At 43.1% G+C, this 14,810-nt stretch overlaps 1 protein-coding gene across 1 annotated transcript in view; it reads left to right on the forward strand.

The window, feature by feature from the left end:
* LOC120940335 (acyl-CoA dehydrogenase family member 11-like) overlaps positions 1–14,810 on the forward strand; it is a 113,311-nt gene that overhangs the window by 45,733 nt on the left and 52,768 nt on the right. The window contains exons 2-4 of the mRNA XM_040353114.1: positions 8,099–8,198; positions 11,383–11,508; positions 11,644–11,805. Of these exons, the coding sequence (XP_040209048.1) occupies positions 8,099–8,198; positions 11,383–11,508; positions 11,644–11,805 (388 nt within the window). The remainder of the gene's footprint in view (positions 1–8,098; positions 8,199–11,382; positions 11,509–11,643; positions 11,806–14,810) is intronic.

A 14,810-nucleotide genomic window follows, 5' to 3' on the forward strand; every position in this document is an offset into this window, starting at 1 on the left:
CCAGCCTCTTAAAGAAACATTTTTTTTTTTGTCATTTGAAAAAATGACATTTTTATTTTTTTTTATTTTTTTTTGCATTTAAGTCTAAATATGAGATCTGAGGTCTTTTTGACCCCAGATCTCATATTTAAGAGGACCTGTCATGCTTTTTTCTATTACAAGGGATGTTTACATTCCTTGTAATAGGAATAAAAGTGATCAATTTTTTTTTTTTTTTATTTCAGTGTAAAAAATTATAAAACTAAATAAAAAGAAATAAGAAAACAAAAAACATTTTTTTTAAAGCGCCCCATCCCGACGAGCTCGCGCGCAGAAGCAAACGCATACGCGAGTAGCGCCCGCATATGAAAACGGTATTCAAACCACACAAGTGAGGTATCGCCGCGATCGTTAGAGTGAGAGCAATAATTCTAGCCCTAGACCTACTCTGCAAATCAAAAAATGCAACCTGTAGAATTTTTTAAACGTCGCCTATCGAGATTTTTAAGGGTAAAAGTTTGACGCCATGCCACGAGCGGGCGCAATTTTTAAGCGTGACATGTTGGGTATCATTTTACTCGGCGTAACATTATCTTTCACAATATATAAAAAATTGGGCAAAATGTATTGTTGTCTTATTTTTTAATTCAAAAAAGTGATTTTTATCCAAAAAAAGTGCGCTTGTAAGACCGCTGCGCAAATACGGTGTGACAAAAAGTATTGCAATGACTGCCATTTTATTCCCTAGGATGTCTGCTAAAAAAAATATATAATGTTTGGGGGTTCTGATTAATTTTCTAGCAAAAAAATTGTGATTTTCACATGAAGGAGAGAAGTGCCAGAATAGGCCTGGTGGTCAAGTGGTTAAGGTATTCACAGAGGCAGTGCAGTTGTTCACCGCCCAAAGAATGTCTGCTAAGATGGGTTGATCCAGTTCAACTGTTTCAGAGCTGTGTTCAGTCGGGCCAGTAGTTCTGCCTGATCTGCCTCCTCTTCCCCATAGTAACTAGCTAAGATGGCTGCTTGTGTCTACTCCCCCGACTGCTGATGTAAAGTCTCCTTAGAGAGGATCATCTGCTCTGCCCCTGGGAGCCCAGACAGCTTCTGGGCGTAGTATAATATATCCCTGGGTGTGTCCTTACGCTGGGTCCGCTGGGGCTTGAGCGATTTGGATCCCAAGTCCTTCATCCTATCAGTGCCTCGTGGAGTCCCCTTCAGTATGGACGCGACGGCGCCATCTTGGAATTCAGAATAACTAAAAAATAAGTGCAACGCTATACAAATATCCAATGTGCATATGAAAAAATTATGAATATAAAGTTCAATATGCTGTACATTTTTACTGATAGTATACAATGATCAAAAAGTTATGCCATAAAGCTAACACAGTGCAATGTGCCCAATATCTATTTTACACTTTAAAGGGACACTAAAGGAATTTTTTTTTTTAGCTAAATAGCTTCCTTTACCTTGCTGCAGTCCTGGTTTCATGTCCTCATTGTTCGTTTTTGCTTTGATGTTGCTGTAAATCCTCTCTGTTTTGGACACTTCCTGGTTGCCTGTTTCCTGATAACCACAGTACTGGGAGATTTCTCACGGTGGTCACTAATCAAGGAGGTGTGATTACTGTGTGTAAAACGAAACTGGATTGGTGCTGAGGAGTTTTAGACAAAGTATCACTGCTCTCTATTGGCTGACTGCCCTCTAGTGGCTCTCTGTACATCAGAGAACCAGCAAACAACAGCAAAAACGAAACTACACTGCAGGCACATTATATGATTGTTTTTTTATCAATTTTTAATCATTTTTAAAAGGAATCAGTTAACTATTATGTCTCTATGCCCTGTAAACAGTCATTTCAGCTAAAAAAAATTTTTCCTTTAGTGACCCTTTAAGTAATAAGACACACATAAATAAAGTATTGCCAAGCAAATCTTCGACTACATTTTTATGTTTTGTTCTGTTATTTAGCATGCTTCAGTATACCTTCAAAAATTTCATTTTTACTGGTCTGCCCCCACAAATAAAATGCTTACTAAAGTTTTAAATATTTGTTCAATGAAAATGTATCTAAAGCCCTTTCTCTCCTTTTTTGCCATTTAGATTCATATGTCATGGTAATGCACATACCATGTGTTCCAGTGTCTTTTTTCTTGAATGGCATGCTAGCGTAGCAGCATGGTAGTGCTCCGCATTACAAAAATCAGGTCACGGTAAATTTTTGGTGTATTGACAGCCTATCCATTTCAATAGGCAGTCTTAAAGTGGATATAAACCCTCACATACAGTGAGGAAAATAAGTATTTGAACACCCTGCTATTTTGCAAGTTCTCCCACTTGGAAATCATGGAGGGGTCTGGAATTGTCATCGTAGGTGCATGTCCACTGTGAGAGACATAATCAAAAAAAAAAAAAATCCAGAAATCACAATTTATGATTTTTTAACTATTTATTTGTATGATACAGCTGCAAATAAGTATTTGAACACCTGTCTATCAGCTAGAATTCTGACCCTCAAAGACCTGTTAGTCTGCCTTTAAAATGTCCACCTCCACTCCATTTATTATCCTAAATTAGATGCACCTGTTTGAGGTCATTAGCTGCATAAAGACACCTGTCCACCCCATACAATCAGTAAGAATCCAACTACTAACATGGCCAAGACCAAAGAGCTGTCCAAAGACACTAGAGACAAAATTGTACACCTCCACAAGGCTGGAAAGGGCTACGGGGAAATTGCCAAGCAGCTTGGTGAAAAAAGGTCCACTGTTGGAGCAATCATTAGAAAATGGAAGAAGCTAAACATGACTGTCAATCTCCCTCGGACTGGGGCTCCATGCAAAATCTCACCTCGTGGGGTCTCAATGATCCTAAGAAAGGTGAGAAATCAGCCCAGGACTACACGGGAGGAGCTGGTCAATGACCTGAAAAGAGCTGGGACCACCGTTTCCAAGGTTACTGTTGGTAATACACTAAGACGTCATGATTTGAAATCATGCATGGCACGGAAGGTTCCCCTGCTTAAACCAGCACATGTCAAGGCCCGTCTTAAGTTTGCCAATGACCATTTGGATGATCCAGAGGAGTCATGGGAGAAAGTCATGTGGTCAGATGAGACCAAAATAGAACTTTTTGGTCATAATTCCACTAACCGTGTTTGGAGGAAGAAGAATGATGAGTACCATCCCAAGAACACCATCCCTACTGTGGGGGTGGTAGCATCATGCTTTGGGGGTGTTTTTCTGCACATGGGACAGGGCAACTGCACTGTATTAAGGAGAGGATGACCGGGGCCATGTATTGCGAGATTTTGGGCAACAACCTCCTTCCCTCAGTTAGAGCTTTGAAGATGGGTCGAGGCTGGGTCTTCCAACATGACAATGACCCGAAGCACACAGCCAGGATAACCAAGGAGTGGCTCTGTAAGAAGCATATCAAGGTTCTGGCGTGGCCTAGCCAGTCTCCAGACCTAAACCCAATAGAGAATCTTTGGAGGGAGCTCAAACTCCGTGTTTCTCAGCGACAGCCCAGAAACCTGACTGATCTAGAGAAGATCTGTGTGGAGGAGTGGGCCAAAATCCCTCCTCCAGTGTGTGCAAACCTGGTGAAAAACTACAAGAAACGTTTGCCCTCTGTAATTGCAAACAAAGGCTACTGTACCAAATATTAACATTGATTTTCTCAGGTGTTCAAATATTTATTTGCAGCTGTATCATACAAATAAATAGTTAAAAAAATCATACATTGTGATTTCTGGATTTTTTTTTTTTTGATTATGTCTCTCACAGTGGACATGCACCTACAATAACAATTTCAGACCCCTCCATGATTTCCAAGTGGGAGAACTTGCAAAATAGCAGGGTGTTCAAATACTTATTTTCATCACTGTATATCCAGTGAAGTGAACTGCCTCAGATGATACACAGGGATGAAACAAATCTCCCTACATAAGTTTTACATGCATATCTGCTGTCTTGAGCTGGCAATATTCTTTAGAAAGTGCAGATCATGCTAGGAGATTTCTCTTCCTGTTCAGTGCTGCAAGTGAGGTCTGGGCATACAGACAAGACAGCTGATTGGAGGAAAGGTGCACACACCCTCACTCCACATAGGCAGAGACTTGCAGAGCTGTTTTGTGAATAGTTCAGTTCTCTGCTAATCCATATATAGCAACCTACCTTGACAAAAAATTCAGGCTCGTTTTATCTCAGTAGACTATGAACTTGTCAAAAGTGATCATGCTGATAACAGAGCAGGAGAAAGCCATGGGACTTAGTGCTTTGAAGAGAGGTAAGGAAACACTGCTGATATGTGTCCAGCTCAAATGACATGAATCAGGTTTACATCCACTTTAACACATGACATGTTAACACACTACATAATGCCATAGTTGCTAACATTTGAAAAAGGTTTTTAGGGACACCTTTTTTCTGTGTGTCCAGAATGCCACTGTAGGTGGAGCATGTACTTTGGGGCAAGGCATTCATTTAATATAGGTGGGGTTTCACAAGAATATACAAAAACAGAGGGTCAAGAGTGGCCACTCAAGAAGAAGGTATTAATGAACCAACTGCAGTGATTATGAAAGTACAAAAAAACGTTATTATAGATAACAAATTTATACAGCAATAAGGTCTGCCGTTATTGGCCGACAACCCTCCAGGGCACCAAATTTAAAATAGGAGACAACGTTGTCACAAATTAAAAGCATTCAGCTGAGCTCAGAACCTCATACAAACTCGCAAGCCAACATTCACACAGCTAATTTAGCAGAATCAGGAGCACCATGAACGAGCGCTGGTGTTATTGCATCACATAATAAAATATTGAACGCTGTCCATCAATGCAGACAGGCTTCACTCCTCATTGATGCTTCCCAGAGCATTCACTGCAGCGTTAATGCTCAGGCGCCAAGTCACTGTGGGATTGCAACTGATTCACTGTAATGTAGAATGGCAAATATAGTACAGAGGTTAAATACTTCTGGTTCCTACAGAGTTCCCACAGATATGTATAGTTAGATGGTTAGGGCAAACGGCATGCCTATTGGCCAACATACAGTCTATAGGACCAGTATAGTCTCTCAGTATGAGACAGTGAAGTATGAGAGTATAGCACACTACAGGCACTTTGTCCAGATAGTTGCCACGCCACCTACTTAGGTATTGGTACTACAGCATATAAGGGGCTGCCTGAGGGCTCTCATCACTGCCTTGTACTCCTATTCGCTGTAATCCGCTTGTCCGGAACTTACATAGTGGATGTGATGTAGGGTAACTGAGGATCATAACAGTCTTTGGTCCTCATCCACGGGGCTCACTAACCAGTGATCAATGACATGCTCCAACTGGGCCTTCCTCCTAGTGCTGTGTGTTGTCTCCTATATCCCACTTAGGCTTCATGGAGAACTTTAGTATATAATTTAGAATATTAATTTGTTTATTGCAGGCATATGCAGTATATAGCACCTCACATTTTTGCATGGCTTTACATACTAGGGTTTGGATCTATAAGTATCCCAGTTCAAAACATGATGTACAGTCCGGAATCCAGGGACTCAATTCTATCTGCAATTAATTCTTCCTCCACTGAAGCATGCACACCTTTACCCTTAAATGATATCCAGGAAACCACCATACAACGATAAGAATTACTCCTCCACTGAAGTATAGTGCATGCTTCAATGAAAGAGGAATCAAGCGTGACCATTGCATGGTGGTGGAGATGCTGAGGTTCCTGGATTTCAGTTAAGGGTGGAGGTGTGTATGCATTTATCTGGGGTAAAGGGAGATTAGCATGCATTTGTGTTTTAGTTTGAACTTTTTTTCTATCTCATATGTACACATATTTCTGACTTGTTTACATATTCCTTTGTGAAATACACATGCAGTAGCACTCTAATTCACTTTTTCCCATACACCTTTTGTTCTGCTAAATCCTTTCTGCTATTGTCAGCTTTCAGCTTCCTATTGATGCTTTTGTATAAATCCTTGCCTTTCCCTGGATTGGGCTGCTTGAGAAAAGGGTAGAGGCACACCCTATCCCCATCCCATTGGCTGGTATTTGACAGCAGCTCCGGTCCCGCCCACCCCTAACATCACCGCTCAGTTTTGACAGCTGGCATTTACCCCATGCAAGCCCCTACTCTGCCGACCATTTACACACTAAGTAGTTCTTGCAAGCCTCACCATCTGCTGTGGAATTGTTTCATCTGGCTGTGCTGTGTGTGAGTCCCTGAGTGCCTTGATCAGTTACTGGGGGAGGATCTCTTTCCCCAGCATGTGTGCCCTGATGTGAAAAACCGTGCCATTCTGCACCTGCGGCATTGAGTGATTCCCTGAGCTCTGCCTTATCAGTTGCTGAGGGAGGGAGAAGGGGTAGGGTTCTCTGACCCGCATGTGTAACAGGTTGTGAAACACATTGTCTGTCATCTGCAGGCACCTGCTGTCACTGTCTGTGATTGGCTATGATTTCTGGGATGCAGTCCAGGACAACGGGCCAGATTCTCGTAGATCCACGTATCTTTCCGCGGGTGTAACGTATCCGATTTACGTTACGCCTCCGCAACTTTTTAACGTGCAAGTGCTGTATTCTCAAAGCACTTGCTCCTTAAGTTGCGGCGGCGTAGCGTAAATAGGCCGGTGTAAGCCCGCCTAATTCAAATTTGGAACAGGGGGGCGTGTGTTATGTAAAATAACCATGACCCGACGTGATTGACGTTTTTCACGAACGGCGCATGCGCCGTCCGTGGACATATCCCAGTCTGCATTGCTCCAAATACGCCAAACGGACGCATTGGTTTTGACGTGAATGTAAATTACGTCCAGCCCCATTCATGGACGACTTACGCAAACAACGTAAAATTTTCAAAATTCGACACGGGAACGACGTCCATACTTAACATTGGTATGCCGCATTACGCCACCATATAGCAGGGGTAACTTAACGCCGGGAAAAGCCTAACGTAAACGGCGTATCTGTACTGCGTCGACCGGGCGTACGTTCATGAATTTGAGTATCTAGCTGATTTACATATTTCTAGGCGTAAATCAGGGTACACGCCCCTAGCGGCCATCGTAAATATGCAGTTACGATCCGACGGTGTAAGAGACTTACCCCGGTCGGATCTAATAGAAATCTATGCGTAACTGATTCTAAGAATCAGGCGCATTGATACGACGGCACAACTCAGAGATATGACGGCGTATCTGGAGATACGCCGTCGTATCTGGAGATACGCCGTCGTATCTCCTTTGTGAATCTGGGCCAAGGTGTTTTAAAATCTGTGATTTTCCTGGCCAGATCAGGACACTTGGCAACTATGTAATGTGTGTTAAAGGCCCCCAATGAGAACATTGTGGTGACAACTGTCTAGGATTTTACAGAGCTTTCCTTTCACTTCCTGGTGTTTCTATGGGACAGGAAGAAAAGGCAAATATTCCCAATGGGAAATTACCCTATGGCAGAAATGACCTAAAAGGGGTCTTAACCCTTCCTTACGCTATCCAAAACTCAAAAAAATAAAGTTTTGTGTGTACTAAAAAAAAAAGCCACTTTTAAAGCCCATTTTTATATTTTGCTGCTGGTAATACTTGAATGCAAATGTACCTTGAATTGTTCTGTTGTGTGTTTTTTATTTTATTTCTGTTCTTCTTTCTTTGAGAACTATTTTTTATCATTGTGACTGCACCTTATTGGTGTTTTTGGTGGCTGCGTCCACTATGCTGTTTTTGACTTGGTTCCCCTACTTTTATTGCTTTCAAAATCCAATAAAAATGATTAAAAAAAAAAAGCTTCTCTTGTGCTACTTTCCCAAGAGGTAGTCTTGCCTATAAATCTCACACTTGGCTCTCTTCAGAACCCATGTGGATGGGTCCGCCAGGAAGTTGTCATCTATAATGGCCCAGTCTCCTGTGGTGGGGTCATTCCGTCCCCTAGCCTCACGTATTCAAGTGACATATTCCTGTCAGGGTCAGTCACGTAGGTTTGGAAGAGCATCACAACACATCCAAACTCATCTTTAACCATGAATACCAGCAGTGGCTCACATATTGTTCTTTGGAAAACACTGTCATATACTATGAATAATAAATTAAGAAACTTTTCATTTCTTTTTTAGAGCCGGGACGTCCAACGCTATGTTTTCTCTAGAGAAGGGTCCAAATAAATGTGTTCTTCGAAAGGAAGCTTGCGACCCAGTTGTACCAGGAGTTAATTCGGTAAGGTAGAGTTTGTAGATGTTTGCACCTTTTTTTATTATAGCCTGTTTTATCAAACTGATAGTAAACTTCACACAAATTCCGCTCCTCCTCCTACCTCCCTCATCTGCCCAGCGCTGTATCCTGGCCTAGGCCAACAAGGTCCAGGTCTAGGGCAGCACTTTGCAAGGGGGCAGCACGGAAAGAGTCCCCGCCGGCTTGCGCTACACTGTTAGTGTAGCGACAGTCTTATGGGGCGGACTGGGCTGAGAAGCAAATTAGTCTAGCGCCCCCATAAAGCGGCCGGCATTCTGCAACTGGCAACTGTGGGGGGGGGGGGGGGGTTCTGCTGCACCATTGGCATGGTTATATCTTCTTAGTCCTCTCCATAAAATTATCAGAAATTTGTGCTTAACCACTTGAGACCCGCGCTATTGACAAAAGACGTCAACAGCGCGGTTCTCAGGTGCCAACTGGACGTCTTTGGATGTCATTTGAAAGCATTACCCGCACGCGCCACTGGGGGGCGCGCGGCGGGTAACCACTGTGCCGCCGCATCGCTGGGACCCGATGCGTGTACCTGGCGGCCACGATGTCCGCCGGGTACACGCGATCGTCGGTGACACAGCCGGTAACAGCAGGGACGTGGAGCTCTGTGTGTAAACACAGAGCTCCACGTGCTGTTAGAGGAGAGGAGACCGATCTGTGTCTCTTGTACATAGAGACACAGCATCGGTCACCTCCCCCAGTCACCCCCCACACAGTTAGAACACACCCAGGCTACACATTTAACCCCTTCCTCACCCCCTAGTGTTAACCCCTTCCCTGCCAGTCACATTTATACAGTAATTAGTGCATTTTTATAGCACTGATCGCTGTATAAATGTGAATGGTCCCAAATTTGTGTGGAAAATGTCCGATACGTCCGCCGCAATATCGCAGTCCCAATAAAAATCGCAGATCGCCGCCATTACTAGTAAAAAAAAAAATAATGAAAAAAAAATCATAATTCTGTCCCCTATTTTGTAGGCGCTATAACTTTTGCGCAAACCAGTCGCTTATTGCGATTTTTTTTTTTTTTTACAAAAATACGTCGAAAAATACATATCGGCCTTAACTGAGAAAAAAAATATTAAAAAAAAAAAAAAAATGGGATATTTATTATAGCAACAAGTAAAAAAAAAAAATATTTTTTCAAAATTGTCGCTCTATTTTTGTTTATAGCGCAAAAAATAAAAACCGCAGAGGTGATCAAATAGGCCCTGAAAACTTTCCTCTTTGAGGCAAGTTGATTTTGACCACCCCTAATCAAACTACCTTGGTCCTCTTCCCCTCCCCTGCCCTCTGTCCTCTTATCTATGTACACGAGCCACCGGTTCGTCTACGTAGTCCCTTTTTTTTCTTTCTTTAGATTGCTTTTTGGTTCAGAACAGATCAGCGGATCTCCTTCCAGCGCTTAGGCTCCATTCACATTGTAACGCCGGCCATAGACACATTGATGTCTATGGCCGAACGCCAATGCCGCCTGAAAAAAAGGGTCCGGGACTTGTTTTCAGGCGGCAGGCGTACGGCGTTTTTGAGATGTGAACCATCTCATAGACATCAATGGAAATTCTCCCCTCCAGCGGCACGGGCGTTGCGCTTCAGGCGTTTTGTCGCCTAGATGTGAATGCAGCCTTAGGCACACCCTCTTGGGTGTATGTGGCGCTGTAAAGAAAATTAAGTTAAAAAGCAATATTTTTTGCTAGAAAATGACTTGGAACCGCCAAACATTATATATATTTTAGCAGAGACTCTAGGGAATAAAATGGCTATTGTTGCAATATTTAATGTCACACTGCATTTGCCCATTTCAATGAATAATACAAACCATAAAAACAAAACAGTGAAGTTAGCCCATTTTTTTTTTTTTGTTTTAATGTGAAAGATGATGTTACGCCACAAGAATCGTGAGAGGATCGTGATCTATCTTCTAAGCAAAAAAATTGCAATTCTCATTTTAGCCAGAATCGTGCAGCTCTATACCGTGCAACATAAAAAGTGCAAAGACCACCATAGAGTAATTTTCTAGCAAAAAACAAATGATGATTTTTACATGTAGTAGAGAAGTGTCAGAATTGGCCTGGGTGGCAAGGGAGTAATTACCATGAGTAATATACAAATAATTATTATAAGCACTGTGGGCCAGATTCACAGAAGAGATACGACGGCGTATCTCCTGATACACCGTCGTATCTCTTGTCGTATCTATGCGGCTGATTCATAGAATCAGTTCCGCATAGATAGCCCTAAGATCCGACAGGTGTAATTGATTTACACCGTCGTATCTTAGGATGCAATACTTAGGCCGCCGCTGGGTGGAGTTTGCGTTGTTTTCCAGCGTCGGGTATGCAAATGAGGTTTTACGGCGATCCACAAAGGTTTTTGCGTTCATTACGTCATTGCAAGTCTTTTTTTCCCGTCGCAAAGTTAGTCATGTTTTTTCATGCCTTAACTTTACACAGCCCATGTTGAAGTATGGCCGTCGTTCCCGCGTCGAATTTGAATTTTTTCACAAACACGTCGGGCCGCCGTAATTTTGCGCAAAGCACGTCGGGAAAATTGCGAACGGAGCATGCGCAGAACGTCCGGCGCGGGAGCGTGCCTAATTTAAATGGTACACGCCCCATTTGAATTGGGCGGGCTTGCGCCGGACGGCTTTACGTTACACCGCCGCAAGTTTACAGGTAAGTGCTTTGAGGATCAGGCACTTACGCTGAAAACTTGCGGCGGTGTAACGTAAAGACGATACGTTACGCCACCGGAGTTTTTTGTGAATCTGGCCCTGTGTTCCTATCAGTCGGCAGAGTGTGTCAGCTTGTATTTATATTGGCCGCTCTGAATGTAGCTTCTGACAGGCTGTGCAAGCATGATAGCCGTCCCATATTTTGACCAGTTGTGGGGTAGGTCTTCAACTGCCTACCCCCCAAATGTGGTGTTTATGTGACCTCTGGTCGTCGAGCTACAACCCCCAAAGTCGATCTTTTTTTTTTCTGATTTTTTTTTTTTTTTGGGCAAATGGGCCTATCTTGAGAAAGGGGCCTGGAGCTGCAGCTCCATCAGCCCCTATGTTAATCCGGCCCTGACTCTCCCTCCCGCTGCTGTAAATGATTGTGCTAATGATTCTGCATAAAACCAAGAATGACCTTTTGTTTTGTTTTTTTAGATTGAGCGCATATATGAAGTCCAAAAAGCGCTATTTGACGCTGGATTCCCGGTACCGAAGACTTTATTATACTGTAATGATGTGACAGTGATTGGAACCGAATTCTATGTGATGGCACATGTGGAGGTTAGCCAAGTCACACAAGTATTAGACTATGTTGTTTTACTTGGTTTCACAATGTGCTGCTATTATTAAGTGCATGTGTGCTATTAGTAAATTTTTTGCAACTTCATAAAACTAGTGTTACTTTGCCTTTTACAGGGTCGTATTTTCCGAAATGTCCTTCTTGATAATGTCAGCCCTGCAGAGAGAAAAGCGATGTTTGTTGCTCTCATTGAAACTCTCTCCAGGCTCCATTCATATGACATACACAAGCTAAATCTAACAGGGCATGGCAAAGGAAAAGGATTCTGCCAGAGAGAGGTGAGCGGAGCTTACATAAATAAATGCTATAAGGAACCTTCACACTGTTGCATGCGCTAGTTCATATGGTATAATACTGTGTGTCTTTTCTAATTCATTCTAAATGGCAACCTAACACACATATACAGTGTGGAGAAAGATGCATGAAAAAAGATGTGAATGTACATTATTAGTGATTCAGAAAGATTTACGCCGGCGTATCAGTAGATACGCCGACGTAACTCTGAATCTGCGCCGTCGTAAGTTTAAGTGTATTCTCAAACTGAGATACACTTAAACCTAGCTAAGATACGACAGCCTGCGCCGTCGTATCTTAGGGTGCAATATTTAGGCTGGCCGCTAGGTGGCGCTTCCGTTGAGTTTGGCGTAGAATATGTAAATGCCTAGATACGCCGATTCACGAACGTACGTGCGCCCGTCGCAGTAAAGATACGCCGTTTACGTAAGGCGTTTTCCGGCGTAAAGTTATTCCATCAAATAGCTGGCCTAGTCAATGTTAAGTATGGCCATCGTTCCCGTGTCGAAATTAGAAAATTTTACGTTGTTTGCGTAAGTCATCCGTGAATAGGGCTGGACGTAATTTACGTTCACGTCGAAACCAATACGTCCTTGCGGCGTACTTTGGAGCAATGCACACTGGGATATAAAAAACGTCAATCACGTCGGGTCACCCCCCATTAGCATAAAACACGCCCCCTCATCCTCATTTAAATTCGGCGCGCTTACGCCGGCCCCATTTATGATACGCCGCCGTAAGTTAGGAGGCAAGTACTTTGTGAATACAGTACTTGCATCTCTGACTTAAGGCGGCGTAGCGTAAATACGATATGCTACGCCGCCTTAAAGATGCGGCGCTCTCTCTGAATCTGGCTATATTTGTGCCTTGAGGTGCGCTGCATTATCCAAAAATACTGCAGGTATGTTTTTTTATTTTCTTGCATTTCAATGGACTATTTAAATAACAATGCATAGGTGTGAACAGGAGCACTGGAGGTTTTGGATCAATTTCAATATTTTTGGATAAGTTCATCTTTTTTTAAAAATAAATAAATGCACATAATTTTTTTTTTGTTAGCAAATTTAAGCTGTCTGCCTGTAAATCTTACAGGCAGGCGGTTTTACACCGACAGGAAGCATTATTGAGCTACAAGAGGGCTCAACAATGAATCAACAAACAGGGGCACAAGGGGGACAGCGGAGAGAGGGTCCAGATGTAGAGATATCCAGCGTGGAACAAATTTCAGAGGGTAGTATTGGGGCATTAGTGGTAGGTTGACCAAAGCAGCTAAACCCAAGGGGCTAGATTCAGAAAGGAGTTACGACGGCGTATATCTCCAGATACGCCGTCGTAACTCTGAGTGTGAGGTGTCGCATCTCTGCGCCTGATTCATAGAATCAGATACGCCTCACTGTTGCCTCCTAGGCCGCCGTATCTTGGGGTGCATATTTACGCTGGCCGCTAGGGGCACTTCCGTAGATTTACGCGTAGAATATGCAAATGAGCTAGATACGCCAATTCAGAAACGTACGCGCGCCCAGCGCATTGATTTACGTAGTTTACGTAAGGCTTTTTTCTGCATAAAGTTACCCCTGCTATATGAGGCGTAGCCAATGTTAAGTATGGACGTCGGGACAGCGTAGAATTTTGCGTAAGTTGGACGCGAATAGGGCTGTGCGTAAATTACAGTCACGTCTAAAGCATTGACTATTTGTGGCGTAATTTGGAGCATGCGCACTGGGATACTTTCACGGACGGCACATGCGACGTTCGTTAGGAGCGTCAATTACGTGGGGTCACGAGTCATTAACATACAACACGCCCACTACCAGCCTACTTTGAATTAAACGGGCTTACGCCGGACCATTTACACTACGGCGCCGTAACTTAGAGCGCAAGTTCTTTGTGAATACGGGACCTGCCGCTCTACGTTACGGCGGCGTAGTGTATCTGAGATACACTACGCCCGCCTAAAGATAGGCATTTCTTTATGAATCTAGCCCAAGGAATGTAAATGAACAAGTCCAAATTGCAACCTTAGAAGAACCAAAATGGAGATAGTATGCTACCAGACAAAACTACGTGGCTTGTTCACTAATGCCAGGAGCCTGGCTGACAAGATGGAATAACTAGAGCTGCTGTTTGTATAAAGAGGATTTAGATTTTGTGAGAATTTCAAAGACTTGGTTCAACAGCACTCATGATTGGCTGGCAACCATTTAAGGGTATTTCCTCTATCGAAGAGAAAGGGAGGGTAAAAAAGGGGGAGGAGTATGCCTGTATATCAGGAGTGATGTACAAGTGAATTTGAGGGATGACATCACTATTGGAGCAAGGGAGGAGGTATAATCCTTATAGGTACATCTTCAAATCGAGGAAACCAAGGGGAAAGTAATACTGGGAGTATGCTATAGGCCCGCTAACCAGAGGGAGGAGGGGGAGGCGGACCACCCATCACAGTTTGGAATGGCGGCAAGGATGGGAAGTGTCATTATAATTGGGGATTTTAATTTACCAGACATAGACTGGGTGGATGGAACCGCGCATTCGTCTAAAGGCCCGTACACACGATCGGATAATCCGGCGGGAATTGTTTGATGACAGGATGTTGTTGATTATCCGACCGTTGGTAAGCTCCATCGGACAATTGTTGTCGGAAAATCCGACAACAAATGTGGGATAGCATGCTTTAAAATTTCCAGACAACAAATGTGTGGTGTCGGATTATCCAATCGTGTGTACACAAGTCCGTCTGAAAAAAATCCAAAGTACAAACACGCATGCTCAGAAGCAATGCTAACCATAACACAACATTAGCAGAAGTTGCCCAAAGGGTAGCCCTAAAGATCCATAAAACCATGTAGTTGTGTGTTTGTTGGCCAACAATTCTTTGTCATTTATATGCAATACAAGTTCATGGCCAACGCCCTTCGGAGAAAGGTCCTACAAAAATCTGATCGTGTGTACCAGGCTTTAGGCTCTCAATTTCCTAAATGTCTTGCAGAAC

Source organism: Rana temporaria, chromosome 5 (genome assembly GCF_905171775.1).
Source record: "Rana temporaria chromosome 5, aRanTem1.1, whole genome shotgun sequence".
Lineage (NCBI taxonomy): Eukaryota > Metazoa > Chordata > Amphibia > Anura > Ranidae > Rana > Rana temporaria.